General features: G+C 61.9%; 1 protein-coding gene across 9 annotated transcripts in view; it reads left to right on the top strand.

Annotated features, from left to right (window-relative positions):
- LOC139009993 (brain-enriched guanylate kinase-associated protein-like) overlaps nucleotides 1-12,329 on the top strand; it is a 38,603-nt gene that overhangs the window by 7,055 nt on the left and 19,219 nt on the right. For 5 of the 9 annotated variants that reach the window (XM_070414157.1, XM_070414154.1, XM_070414150.1 and 2 more), the window contains exon 2: nucleotides 11,805-11,833. In XM_070414157.1, the coding sequence (XP_070270258.1) occupies nucleotides 11,805-11,833 (29 nt within the window). Of the gene's footprint in view, nucleotides 1-11,575; nucleotides 11,649-11,804; nucleotides 11,834-12,329 lie in introns of those variants that run through there. The other 4 variants (XM_070414163.1, XM_070414156.1, XM_070414141.1 and 1 more) reach the window with 2 other exon arrangements.

The raw sequence follows: 12,329 nt of genomic DNA, 5'->3' as shown, positions 1-12,329 counted from the left end.
GGATGGCTCTTGCTGCGGAGGGGGCTGTCCAGGTGTAAAGGGGTGGCCATCAGGGGAGTGCAGGGGTGGGAGGGACACTGTGCATTCCCAGGAGCCTGGGATCCCTCCCGGGAGGGCCACACCCAGCTGGGAAGAGCTTGGGAGCCGACAGCCTGGACCTGTGATACATTCACTTACACAGCCATTCAAGAGCTGCTTACTGAGCACCTACTATGTGCCAGGCCCTGTGCAGAGAGCTGGGACAGAGTGGACACAGATAATAAACAAATGGTCACAAGCATATTAACTCCAGTTGGGGGCTGTGGTATGAGACCAGGGGTTATAAGAGGCTGTTGCCGGGGTCTCTGATCTAATCTGGGGGGTGGGAGGGGTCAGGCTATTGACCTGGGGCCCTGAGAATTAGATGATGAGAAGGAGAGTAAGGAGACAGGGAGTCTGAGTGCCCCTGGCAGAGGGAACGGCAAGTGCGAAGTCCCTGTGGCAGACAGAGCTCCGCACCGTTCAGGAATGTGATGGGAGTTTCGGGAGAAGGTGCACAGTAGCAGAGACAGAGGACACTGGGCCGTCTGGGCCTTGCAGAGCATATGAAAGTGTGACACGGTCTGGTCATCCGGTCTGAGATTTCAGAAGTTCACACGGGTAGGCGTGAGGCATGAACTGAGCTGAACCAGCAAAGGGTCAGGGGCCCCAGGAGGGGTGATTGCAGGTGAGACCTGGTGGCACCCGGAACCTGCAGGGTTGACGGTGGGGATGTAGGGAGGTAAGGACATCTAAGAAGAGCTGAATCCCCGGGGCCTGGTAGTTAGGGGTGGGGTCAGGGGAGACGGAGAGGGAGGGGCCCAGGCAGCTCCCAGTCCTGTCTCCGGCAGCTGAATTCGTGGAGTTTTTCAGACATTCAGTCAGGGTGCTGAGGGTCATCCAGAGAGATGTGCAGCTAAGCCCAGCAAAGAGGGGGTCCCTAGCACTTGACTTAAGGTGTCTAGGCACAGCCAGGTGGGCAGGGGCAGGGGCACAGCCATGAGCTGGCAGTGCCAAGCAAAGCCTCGGCCATGCTCCAAGCAGGGATGGTGGAGGCCACCAGCTGGCCAGCCCATGTCTGGGGCTGCCCCTCCCCTGCCCCCCAGCAAGCCTTCCTTTGGCTCGTGCAGCCAGGTCCCAGGAAGGAGTTCTGCCTGGACCCCAGGCTCCCGGGATGCCAGGAGTCAGGCCGTCTCCCTTCACACAAAGGAAGAAGTGCCCAGGCCTGGCTCTGGCGCTTCTCTGGGTTAACTCCCTCACCTAGCTCCCCACCTAACTCTTCCCTGGGCCCCATGTACCGAAGGCTCTACCCTCAGCATCATCAGCTGCTGGTCCTCACCTATCCCTGGTTAGCTCTTCCCTCAGCATCATCAGCTGCTGGTCCTCACCTATCCCTGTTTAGCTCTTCCCTCAGCATCATCAGCTGCTGGTCCTCACCTATCCCAGGTTAGCTCTACCCTCAGCATCATCAGCTGCTGGTCCTCATCTATCCCAGGTTTAGCTCTACCCTCAGCATCATCAGCTGCTGGTCCTCACCTATCCCTGGTTTAGCTCTACCCTCAGCATCATCAGCTGCTGGTCCTCACCTATCCCTGGTTTAGCTCTACGTTCAGCATTATCAGCTGCTGGTCCTCACCTATCCCTGGTTAGCTCTACCCTCAGCATCATCAGCTGCTGGTCCTCACCTATCCCCAGGTTAGCTCTACGCTCAGCATCATCAGCTGCTGGTCCTCACCTATCCCCGGGTTAGCTCTACGCTCAGCATCATCAGCTGCTGGTCCTCACCTATCTTGGGTTAGCTCTACCCTCAGCATCATCAGCTGCTGGTCCTCACCTATCCCTGGTTAGCTCTACCTTCAGCATCATCAGCTGCTGGTCCTCACCTATCCCCGGGTTACCCCTGAGGAACTGCACATAGTGGCTAGTGACGGAGACGGGATAGGACCGTAGCTTAAACAAGATGGGATTACTCCTCTCCGGTTAACGAGGGTCCGGAGGCAGGGGCCGGGATATAGCACTGGTGTGCCGACTCAGTGGTCGCGAGGAGCCCAGGTTCCCTTGTCTTTCTGCTCCTCCTATGTTTACATATGGTTTCTGTACAAGTTTGCCTCGTGGTGCCGTAGAGCTGTAACAGCTCCAACCATCACTTCCCTGTTCCAGATAAGAAGCAGGAGGCTGGGGAGTGGGCGCAAAAAAGGCAACAGGCAAGCTGCCTGATCCCTGTTACAGAGTTCTCCCAGAAGTCATGCCCCACAGATTCTGTTGATATCTTATTGGCTACCCTTTGGCTGCAAAGGAGCCTGGGAAATGCAGTGTTTTTTGTTTGTTTTTAGCTAGGTGACTTGCCTTCCAGAATAAAATGAGGCCTCTTTACTAAGGAAGGATGGGAGAACAGTGGGCCACCAGCAGCCTCCTCCACAGCCTCCCTCCTTCAGGCCCTGCCTTCAGCCTGTCCCTGCGCCCAGCACCGCACCTGGCAGGAGAGACGAGGAGATACTGGAGTGTGTGAGGCCCAAGGCAGGGCCGCTCCCCGTACACAGCAGGTGCTCATTCGTGCAGGCTGCCTCCCCAGGCAGGCAGGGCCGCTCCTGTATACAGCAGGTGCTCATTCGTGCAGGCTGCCTCCCCAGGCAGGCAGGGCCGCTCCTGTATACAGCAGGTGCTCATTCGTGCAGGCTGCCTCCCCAGGCAGACGCAGAGCCCAGGACTCGACCTTGTCCTCTCTAGCACTTTCTAAGCCCCGAGCCCCGAACACGATTAGTGAGAATCAATTTAGGGGGCGGGAGGCTCTCCTGCCACGTGCTCTGTGGATCGATGGGCAGGCGGGAGCTGGACAGTCAGTGAGGGATGGGATGGCCAGAGAGGGCCCTGTGAGAGGAGAGAAGTGGGGTCAGGGAGGCACTGGCAGAGGCTTGACTAAGGAAGATGCTGTCGGGGGCCAGCTCCCAGTCCTGGGGCCCTGACCCCGGCAGCCGCAGACAGGATGGCCATGGCCCCCTCATGGAGCCCAGGGCCCAAGCCCCCAGGGAGGGAGCATGCAGAGAGGGCCCTCAAAGCCACAGACCTAGCCCCAGCCCAGCTGGGAACCCTGAGAACCAGACGTCTGGCCCCAGCTGGGCAGCATGGCTTGGCCAAGAGGAGACACGGGCATCGCCTAGCCTGCCGTGTACCCCCAAGCCCCCAAGCACTGGTGGCGAGCCTGCCAGCGGCCCCCTCGCCCGCCTGGACCGCCGCCGGGAGGCCAGGCTGCCTTTTTCTAGGTTCCTGGATGAGGTCACTGTGCAGGTGCTGGACCCGGGGACCTTGGAGGCCTTCCGGGGGCCCCGAGGCCGCAGCCCAGAGCCCTCCCCTGGTGAGCGAGGCCCAGGCTTAGCCCAGGAGCCCCTCCCAGGAGCTGCAGCCCCAGAGAGGACCCTGGCCCTGAGCCCCCAGCCGTCCTCAGAGGTGACGGCCGAGGCTGCAGGCAGATTGGGGTCCAGCCAGGCGGTGGAGACCAGCGGGACACACATGAGCAGCGGAGAGCAGGGAGGCCTGGCTGCCTCCCCTGTGCAGCCTCCGAGCCGGGTGAGTCTCAGCCCCAGATCATCCTCAGCAAGCAGCCGGCCAGAGTCTGCTGAGGCCCCTTCCCCGCCACTCCACGTGCCATTTCCCCCCAGTCCTGGTCCTGGCTCCCTCCCTCAGAGCACCTGCACCACACCCCTTTGATAATCTCTGCAACAGGAAAGACCTGAGCCGAAAGAATGAATCTCTAAGGTGAGATTCTGGCTCCGGGGCGAGCAGGACTGAGTGTGCCCGAGTAGCGATAGCAATAACAGCACCGCGCGCTGGCAGAGCCCTCGGAGGGTTCCGCCGGATTTCATATCATCCCCCCGACAAACTGAACCAGACACCTCCGCCTGAGGCAGGATGTCACGGTCTGTCAGGCAGCGAGGTGGTCCACGTCCCCATTTCATGGGGTTGAAAACAGCCCTGGGGAGTCTGGGCTTGGCCCGGGTCTCAGCACCTCGGCACCCCCTGCCATACACACTGGGCCTCAGACAGGCGACTCGGCGAGACCTCCGTTGTCCTGGGGATGGAGCTCTGCCGAGCGTCAGGACTGCCGCACCCCACGTGCTGGTACCCCAACCTCGGCACTGACCTCCGATCCCCTAGAACATCCGTGTCCCCTGAGGCCGGGGTGGGTCCTCATGGGCTGTCCATGACGTTGCCCCGGTCCCCGTACTCCCTTCCCAACTTCTCCCAGCACAGGACTGAGGTGGGGGCCACAGGGCCAGGTTGGTGGGATCTCGACCAGGCCCCTCCCAGAATGGCTTCCCTGTGGGTGGGTTGTTTTAAAAACAAAATCCTGGGTGAGATACTTGCTGGATTTGTGACAAGATACAGCTGATACTTGCTGACAACTTACTAGTGTTCTGACCCCCAGGCCTCAGAGCACCCCCGGAGTTCTCAGCTCAAGGGTCTGCTGGGTGCTGTGTGATCTTAGTCAAGTCACCCACCCCCTCTGGGCCTCCGTTTCCCAGGTAGTGAAAAGGAAGTAGAGGGTCGTGATTTTCCCTTTGCCTTGTCAGAGGGAAAACGTCCGGCAGGAACCCAATAAGCATCGTGTCCCCTGCCTCCCGAATAAGGGCCTGGGGATCTGGGACCCCCACCCCTCGGCTGCTCTGTTCTGCACGCCACGCAGACTCACTCCGGGGACGGGGACAGCTGGGCCTGGGGCGCTCTGTGTGTGTGGGGGGGGAGGGGGGGGCTGGGAATGTTCTTCCCAAAGAGTAACAGCCCCAAACCTACCCCCACCCCCACCCCCACCCCCACCCCCCACCCCCACCCCCACCGCTGGGCCATATCGCATGGCAGGCACCTACTGTGGACACCCTCAGCACCAGCCTCATTTCAAATACTCAAAACAAGAGAGAGAGAGAGCGATGAACCAGGCCCATTGACAGACCAGGGACTGAGGCTCAGAGAGCTGAGCCCACAGGGCCCTGGCTGGGCTGTGCCCTGGCTCAGTGAACCCGGACAAGCCACCTCTCCCTCCGCGTCTCATGGGTGGGGGTGAGGTTAGAGGTCATTGGTGAAGGTTGAAGGTGCCTGGTGCACAGTAGAAATTCAGTCACTGGGACGATGATGGCAATGAAGACAATGGTGGCCCCTCTCCCGTGTGCCTCCTGCCCTGCACAAGCCTGTGTCCCCAGGATAGTTCCCAGGGTGCAGGTGAAGCTTTGGGGAGGCAGGGCAGACGCCTGGTGTCCAGTCATCAACCCGAAAGCTATGAACCAGAGGAGGGCCCTGGACTTCCGTCCTGTCTCTGCCCGTGTGGCTGAGTGGCCATGGGTGACCCTGGTCCCCTTCTTCATTGTCCAGCAGATGAGAAACCACTGTAGAAGGTCTCTGGGACTCCATCTCTCCCTGTCCACAGACCTGGAACCAAGGCTCATTCATACTATATTGTGAATGGCTCAAGCGAGCCATTTCCTGTGAACAAAAGGGTCCGAAGAAGAGAGTGGGAAGGACTGGGCCAGGGTCGTGGAAGGAGAGGCAGGCTGGGGCTCTGAAGCAGCCAGGGTGGGATTTGTGACAAGACCCCAGTGCGAAGCCTGGCAGTGCCCGGAGCTACGGCTGGATTCTGTCTGAGGGGCTCTCCACTGAATGGCCTTGACAAGGCCTCAGTCTCCCATCTGCAGGACAAGCTTAGGTGTCGGATGGTGCCTCTCCCATCTCTGGGGAGGTAGCTGCTCCTCGCTCCCCAACTGCTTCCACATGGGAATGTGGGCAGAAGTTGCCAGATCTTCCAAAATCTCAGTAGAAGCCAAAAATACAGATTTGAAAGTGTAAACTCTCCCAATTTTTAAATGTTGGCTCCAATATTTTTCAAAAAAAGTTAAAACCCTCTTTCAGGCCAAATACAACATGCTGGCAGGCCAGATTTAGCTCCGGGGGCCAGTTTGCAGCCGCCGAACTAGCCCGTCTGCAGCCCCACCCAGCTGGAACCTGCAGAGGCCACGGAGAGCCACGGGCAGGGAGTGGCACAGTGGCACCCCCTCAGACCAGGGCCTGGGCTCAGGTCCCCAACTGGCTGGATGACATTGGGCAGGTGCTCACCCCCTCCCGCTGGTCACCCGCAGAGAGCCCCGCAGCTCACCCCGGTCTTGCCACTAAGGTGGTGGTGGGTGACCCACTGTGTGTCCAGCCCACGCGAGCCCTGTGGACCCGCTCTGGGACCTGAGGCCGGCCTCTCCCCCATGACAGTCTGTGACACTGAGGGCCCCTCCCTCCCCCTGGAAGCGCCTGCTCTCCTCCTGCCTCCCTGCCGGCTCCCTGGTCTCCATGGCTGCTCTGCCCCCTCCCTGAACCTTGACCTCCAGAGCCCCTGGTCCTCCCTCCGCATCTGCGCTCCCTCCCATGGCAGGCTCCTCCAGCGTGGTGGCTTTACGTGCTGTCTCTCTGCTGACCACTCCCAGATTCATCTCTGGACCCTCCTCTGAATGCACAGCCCGGCACCCACCCTGGTCGCTGTCCCTGCCGGACACGTAATAGACCTCTCTGGACCTGAGCCTCTCTGATCTCACCCCCTCCAGCTGCTCGGGTCCAAGCACTCATTGTCACGTGGATGGCTCTTCTGCACCCACCTTAGTCTGTAGGGTATCTCCCCCGCCCCCCGCTCCGGTTCCCACGCGCTTGGGTCTGAGGCACCTCCAGCTGGACTCCTCAGGCAGGCCCCGCGCCTGCCCCTCGTGTGTCCGCCACTCAGCAGCGTGATGCATTATGCCCCTGTTCGGCCTTTCGGGGACTTCCGATCCACTTAAGATGGAAGCCAAGGCCCCTTGAAGCCCCCCGCTCAGCCCCTGCTCCCCACTGGTGACCGGGTACTCCTCAAACTCATGAGGCACCCCACCCCCAGGGCCTGCCCCTCCCAGCAGCTCCCCAGGCTTTGCTCACATGTCATCCTGACTAACCTGTGGATAGCGGCTCGCGGCCCCCACCCTCCCCTCCTTCTCCGAAGATTCTCCCAGCAGACACCTGGGGCGGAGGGACGCTTCACTGTGTCTCCTGTAATCTGTCTCCCCCTGCAGAATGTCGGCACCGTGAAAGCAGAGAACGTCCTCTAGTTTGTTCCCTGCTAAATCCCCTGGAAGCGGGCGCACCGTGGATGTTTGCTGAATGAATGGGGAAGGCACGGAGTTGTGTGAGCATCTTAGGAGGTGTCCATCCCAGGTGATTAAATGAGAAGGCTGGCTCTCGGAACAACCTCAGTCCTTTAAAGCCCTTTCCTGAGACAATCCCTTACAGACGTGCCCACCTTGTCACTCGCAATGGCCTTTGAAAATGTGCCATCCTCCTAGGCGAGGGATTGAGCTCAGAGAGGCTATGAGCCTTACCCGAGGCCACACAGCTGCATAGGAGATGGTTCAGTAGACCCCACATCCACAGAGGGGGTTCCCCGGGCAGGGCTCTGGGTACCACCAGGCGGGGTGCCTCGTGAGTTTGGGGAACACCGGGTCAGAGGGGAGCAGGGGTGAGTTGGGAACGATGCGTGTGACGGGGCTATGAGAGTAGGACTGTTCCACAGCCAGGTGCCTCTGGCTGGGGATTAAGAGCAACTGCGTTCATTCAGCCATCACCCCCCCCCCCCGCCCCCCGCCTGCCATTGGAGGCCTCCAGGCCAGGTCCTGGGCTTAGACAGAATGGCCTAAACAGCGGGACCCTGCTGTTGGGGGTCCTCTATAGTGCTGGGTTGGGATCAGGGTGGGGACAGGCAAATGACCAGAGATGGGGTGTGATGAGAAGTCATTTGGTGGGGGTGGGGCTACTTCAGATGAGTGGTCAGAGAAGGAAGGCCCAACCATGCAAATGCCCTGGGGCAGGATTGAGCTGGGTGAGCTTGGGACCAGCGAGGTGGCCAGTGTGCGCCAAGTGAGGGGCTGAGTTCGGATTCACCAACCCCTCCCTGAGGCCTGACTGACGGCACGGAGTTGCCACCCTGCGTCGCCTCTGGGGAGTGCCTACTGTGTGCATCAGTCACAGTGCCCAGGTACCCACGGGAGGAGGGACAAGAGCCCCTGGCCCCAAATCACACTCCTGCATGAAAGCTGCAGGGGTTTGCCTCGTGGAGGCTCTGTTTTTGCATCTGTAAAATGGGGATCATAAGACCCACCTCAAAAAGTCTCAGTGAGGATGAAATGGGATTGAGTTCCGTAGCTGGGTCAAAGGCTGCGCTGGGAGCGGCACAGGTGGACTGAGGATGGACGGGCCTGTTTCTGACCCAGGTGGCCCTCCTGAAGCTCCGAGCCATGCAGGGAATAAGGAAGGAAGCAGGTTGCAGGAGGAAAGTGATGAGACCGTGGTGGTCAGAAGGATGCTGAGAGTAGATCTCAGGGTGTGGGAGGGGGCAGACCTCGGGAGGAGGGGACCAGCATGGGCAAAGACAATGAGGGAGGAGATAGCAGGACTTGGGTGATGTTGGGAAACCAAGGTGGTCACTGGTTCGGACCACCCAGAGGGGCTGGGCCCCCCGGAGGGGGCACTGGGTGAGTTTAGGGCAGACAGTGATGAGGTCACAGGTGTGTTGCAGGAATAGGCATCGGGCTATGACTATGGGGTGGACTGGAGGGACACTGTCCCCCTGAGAGCACCCAACGTGCCCGCCTATGCTCCACTTGAGCCAGGAGAGCATTGGATCCCACTTTCTTGGGGTCCTGGAGGGAGCACAAGGGGCCTAAGGTATTTCTTGCCCCATCATCTCACCCTGAAGACCCTGGGCATCCCACCGGCCCCTTGTACTCATGGTCCCCACCCTCGCCTGCCCTCCTCCTATAGTGACTTGAGACCCAGGCAGGGCCCCAGCCTTCTCTGCTCAGCCCACAGGCAGCCCTCAGCTAGCCTCAGGGGCCCTTGAGCCAGGCATTCCATGGTCTGGCCTTGGTTTCCTCATCCATACAAAGGGCATCTCAGGAACATCCCCAGATCCTTTGGTTATGAACTGCAGAGTTAAGACTTGAATGTGGGGCTTTGGCCCCAACACCAAGACCATTGCCAAAGGCATAGCACCTCCCCAGAAAGCTCCCCCCCCCACACACACACATACACACACGTGCAACCACACTGCCCATTAGCACTCACACATCCAGAGCTTTATGTACACTCCCCCACCCCCTGGGTGAGGTGCTGAGCTAGCCCTGGACACATGGGGAAAGCCAGGCCCTGCCCCAGGGAGTGCACATGTGGTGTAGGAGCTTTAACCCAACAACTCCACTGAGTCTCCTGGAGGGCTGCCTGGAGGAGGTGGCTTTTAAGAGTAAGGGCCTGGGTTTGGGCAGAATTTGAGAAGTCAGCACCAGAGTCAAGCTTCTGAGATAGCAGAGTGAAGGGAGGGGCTGCCAAGGTACCAAGGCGGGACCCCTTCCCTTTCTTATCTCCTCCCCTGCCCGCCCCCAGCCCCTCACCACTGCCACCGGGGCAACTCACAGCCTCTCCTGGAGGCCCTTCTTGGGAGGAAATTCCCAGACAGGCCTTTTAGAAGAGCTGAAATACTCAATATAAATAATTGATGCTAGATTTTTTAAATTAAATTTTAATACATTCTTATTAATTTTAGACAAACTCCCTGGCAGGTCATTCACTGTGAATGATTGAGGCAACTGGAGACATGAAGGATGTCCCGAGCCTCCCGATGGGAAAGGCCTCTGAGGACGGGGTCCAGGCCCAGCTGGCTCCTCTCCCCGTCTGCTTTCCTCTTCCCCAGAAGGGACTGACCACGGCCCTGTGCCCCACAGGACAGTGCTATGAACTGCCAGGGGTGAGGGGAGGGTTTATTGTTATTTTTGCCTTTCTGCTGCCTGGGGTCTCCCGGGAATGAAACTCCCGGAGTAGGGTTTCATTTCTCAGCCATTAGTCTCTGGAGACGGGGGCTCATCTCCTTTGCTGCCTGCTCCCAACCCCAAGAACTTAGTCCAGGGCTAATGAATGAGTGAGGATCCGCCCCTGGGGTGGCTGAAGGAGCCCTTGAACTTGGTTTGGGCCTGAACCGGCTTGGGGCTGACTCCGGAACCGTCGGCTCCTCCCACCCTGCGTGCTGGCCAGGGGGAGGCCAGGCCCGCTGGGCGCTGTGGGGGGGCCCTGGAGAAGGGACAGGACTCCTTCCGGGAACTCAACCTGAAGGGAAGCGGCAGGCAAAGATACGCGACGGTGTTGGGGGATCCAGACATGCATTTTCCGTGTTTATTGCGCGCCTGCTGTATGCTGGGACCCTGTGAGCTGAGCACGGTGATGTGGACGTGGGAAAGGTGGGCCTGGGGGGTCCAGAGGGGTGGGGAAGGGTGGGCTGAGCAGCCAACACGGTGTGGGGGGAGCGCACGCGGAGAGGGCCCAGGCTCTCCATCTCAGAAACTTTCAGAGTGTGGGAGATTGCGCCTGGCTGCCAGTCAGGGGCCCCTCGTGGGTCCGGTTTTTCTGAAATTGCTCCCCCCACCCCAGCCCCTTCGCAGCCCGCGGCGCTCGCTGGCAGCAGAGAGCTTTGCCCACTTCCCCTTACTCTTCACTACAGCTTGCGGGTGAGGAAACTGAGGCCGGGGGCGTCCCGGGAAGGCCTGCCCGGGCACCCGGGGATTTGGTGGCCGATCCTGGCCGAGGCCCCGGGGCCCAGCTTCCCAGCTCCCCAGCTCGGCGCTGACAGCCTGGCTGCGCCCTCACTCGGCGGGGCGGTGGGGGAGGCGGCGTGGGGCCCGGACCAGAGCGAAGCGCGCTCCCGGCGGACGCGGCGCAAGGGGCTGGGATGGGCAGTAATCAGTCTTCCCAGGTGTGTCGCGCGGTCCCTGGGTTCAGTCCCCGTCCCGTTTAACGCCAGTCATGGCGCGGAAAGACGGGGTGAAGCCCCCGGGTGCGGCCTCTCCCGAGTGATGGAGAGACAGCCCCATGCCCCCCGCTTGGCGCAGGAAGTGCGATCCTGCCCGGGCCGCCCGCCGGCGGCGCGCGCAGGGTTAACGGCCACCGGTGGGGACCCCCGCCCGGTGCGGAGGGGCTGCCCGGCTGCGCAGGGGTAGGTGGGGAGGGTCTCCAAGCCGCTCGCTCGCGGGTCTGCGCAAGTCCTGCAGGGAGCCCCACGGGTGAGTCGGCCGCGCAATGGTTAATCCCCGGAGCCGGGAGGGGCGGGCCAGGCCTGGAACCTCAGAATCCGAGGGCAGCGGGGTCCCCGGTTGAGGGGTCTGGGTCCCGAGTGCCATCCCCCTCGGATTCTGCGAGCGCCGGGTCCTGCAATCCGGGATGGCTCCCAGTTTCCAGATCGGAACGTTCTCCTACTCGGGATCCTGAGATGCCGGCGCCGCTTCCTATGGGAGGAGCGCGGGCCTGGAAGGGTTAACGGGCGGGGCGGGGGGTGGGGGGATGCGAGCCGCGGGGGCCGCGGCCACTTTATTTTAACGGGTCCGACTTGGATTCCCCCTCTTTCTGGCAAGCTCGGGAGCGCTCCGGGTCGCACCATGCCAGGTCCTCGGATGGTGCCGCCCGGAGCCCCCAGGCCAGTGCCTTCGTCCGCCCGGGGGGCGGACCTACGTGCCGGGTAGCGCGGCAGCCCGGCGGGGCTCACCTGTTACTCGGCAGCAGCCCCGCGCACCCACGGAGTCCCCGGACCGCCGTTGGTAAGGACTGGGGTCGCACGGGCCGGGCTCCCCACCGCGCGAGCCGCGCGGGCTGCCCCGCCGCCGCGCCCGCCGGTGCCCGCGGTGCCCGGCTGCACCCGGCGGGCTCCGAGCGCAAGCCTCCCGCCCGCTGACCCTCTCTTTGGTTTCTCGCAGGCCTCTGCCGCAGACATGGACAAACTCAGGTGAGTGAGTGCCTTCCGCTCGGCGGCTCGCCCGCGGACCGGGCCGGGGTGGGGGCGGGAGGCGGGGGGCCGGGCGGCGCCGGAGCGCTTCTCCGGGGCGCCCGCCGAGCGCCTGCTGGGGCCGGCCGGGGTGCGGTGCGTGGTGCGTGTGTGCGCGGCGAGCAAACGGGGCGCCCTCGCGGGGGACCCCTCGGCGGGACCGGGGCCACTGCGGCGGGGAGAGGGGGTGCGCAACCAGGGCCCGGCGGCCTCCGCGGTCCCGCGCCCCCGACCCGCATCCTCGATCGTCCCCCGGGACCCTCCGGGTTTCCGCTCCCGCCGTGACACGCGGGTCTCCGGCGCCGGCAGTCCCCCCACGCCACACGGACAGTTTCCCGGTTCGACGCTTTTAAGTTTCTGCCTCGTGGGGACGGGGTCGGGGACGGAGGACGGAGCCCTCGCCGCTGACCACGGCAGTCCGGTCTTGGAGCCATTTTGGGGGAATCCCGCGACGGCC

The sequence above is a fragment of the Myotis yumanensis genome, unplaced genomic scaffold, assembly GCF_028538775.1.
Source record: "Myotis yumanensis isolate MYYU_CA2020_CCGP unplaced genomic scaffold, mMyoYum1.0.hap1 SCAF_1, whole genome shotgun sequence".
In the NCBI taxonomy this organism is placed as follows: domain Eukaryota; kingdom Metazoa; phylum Chordata; class Mammalia; order Chiroptera; family Vespertilionidae; genus Myotis; species Myotis yumanensis.
This window is presented reverse-complemented; position numbering and strand designations above follow the sequence as displayed.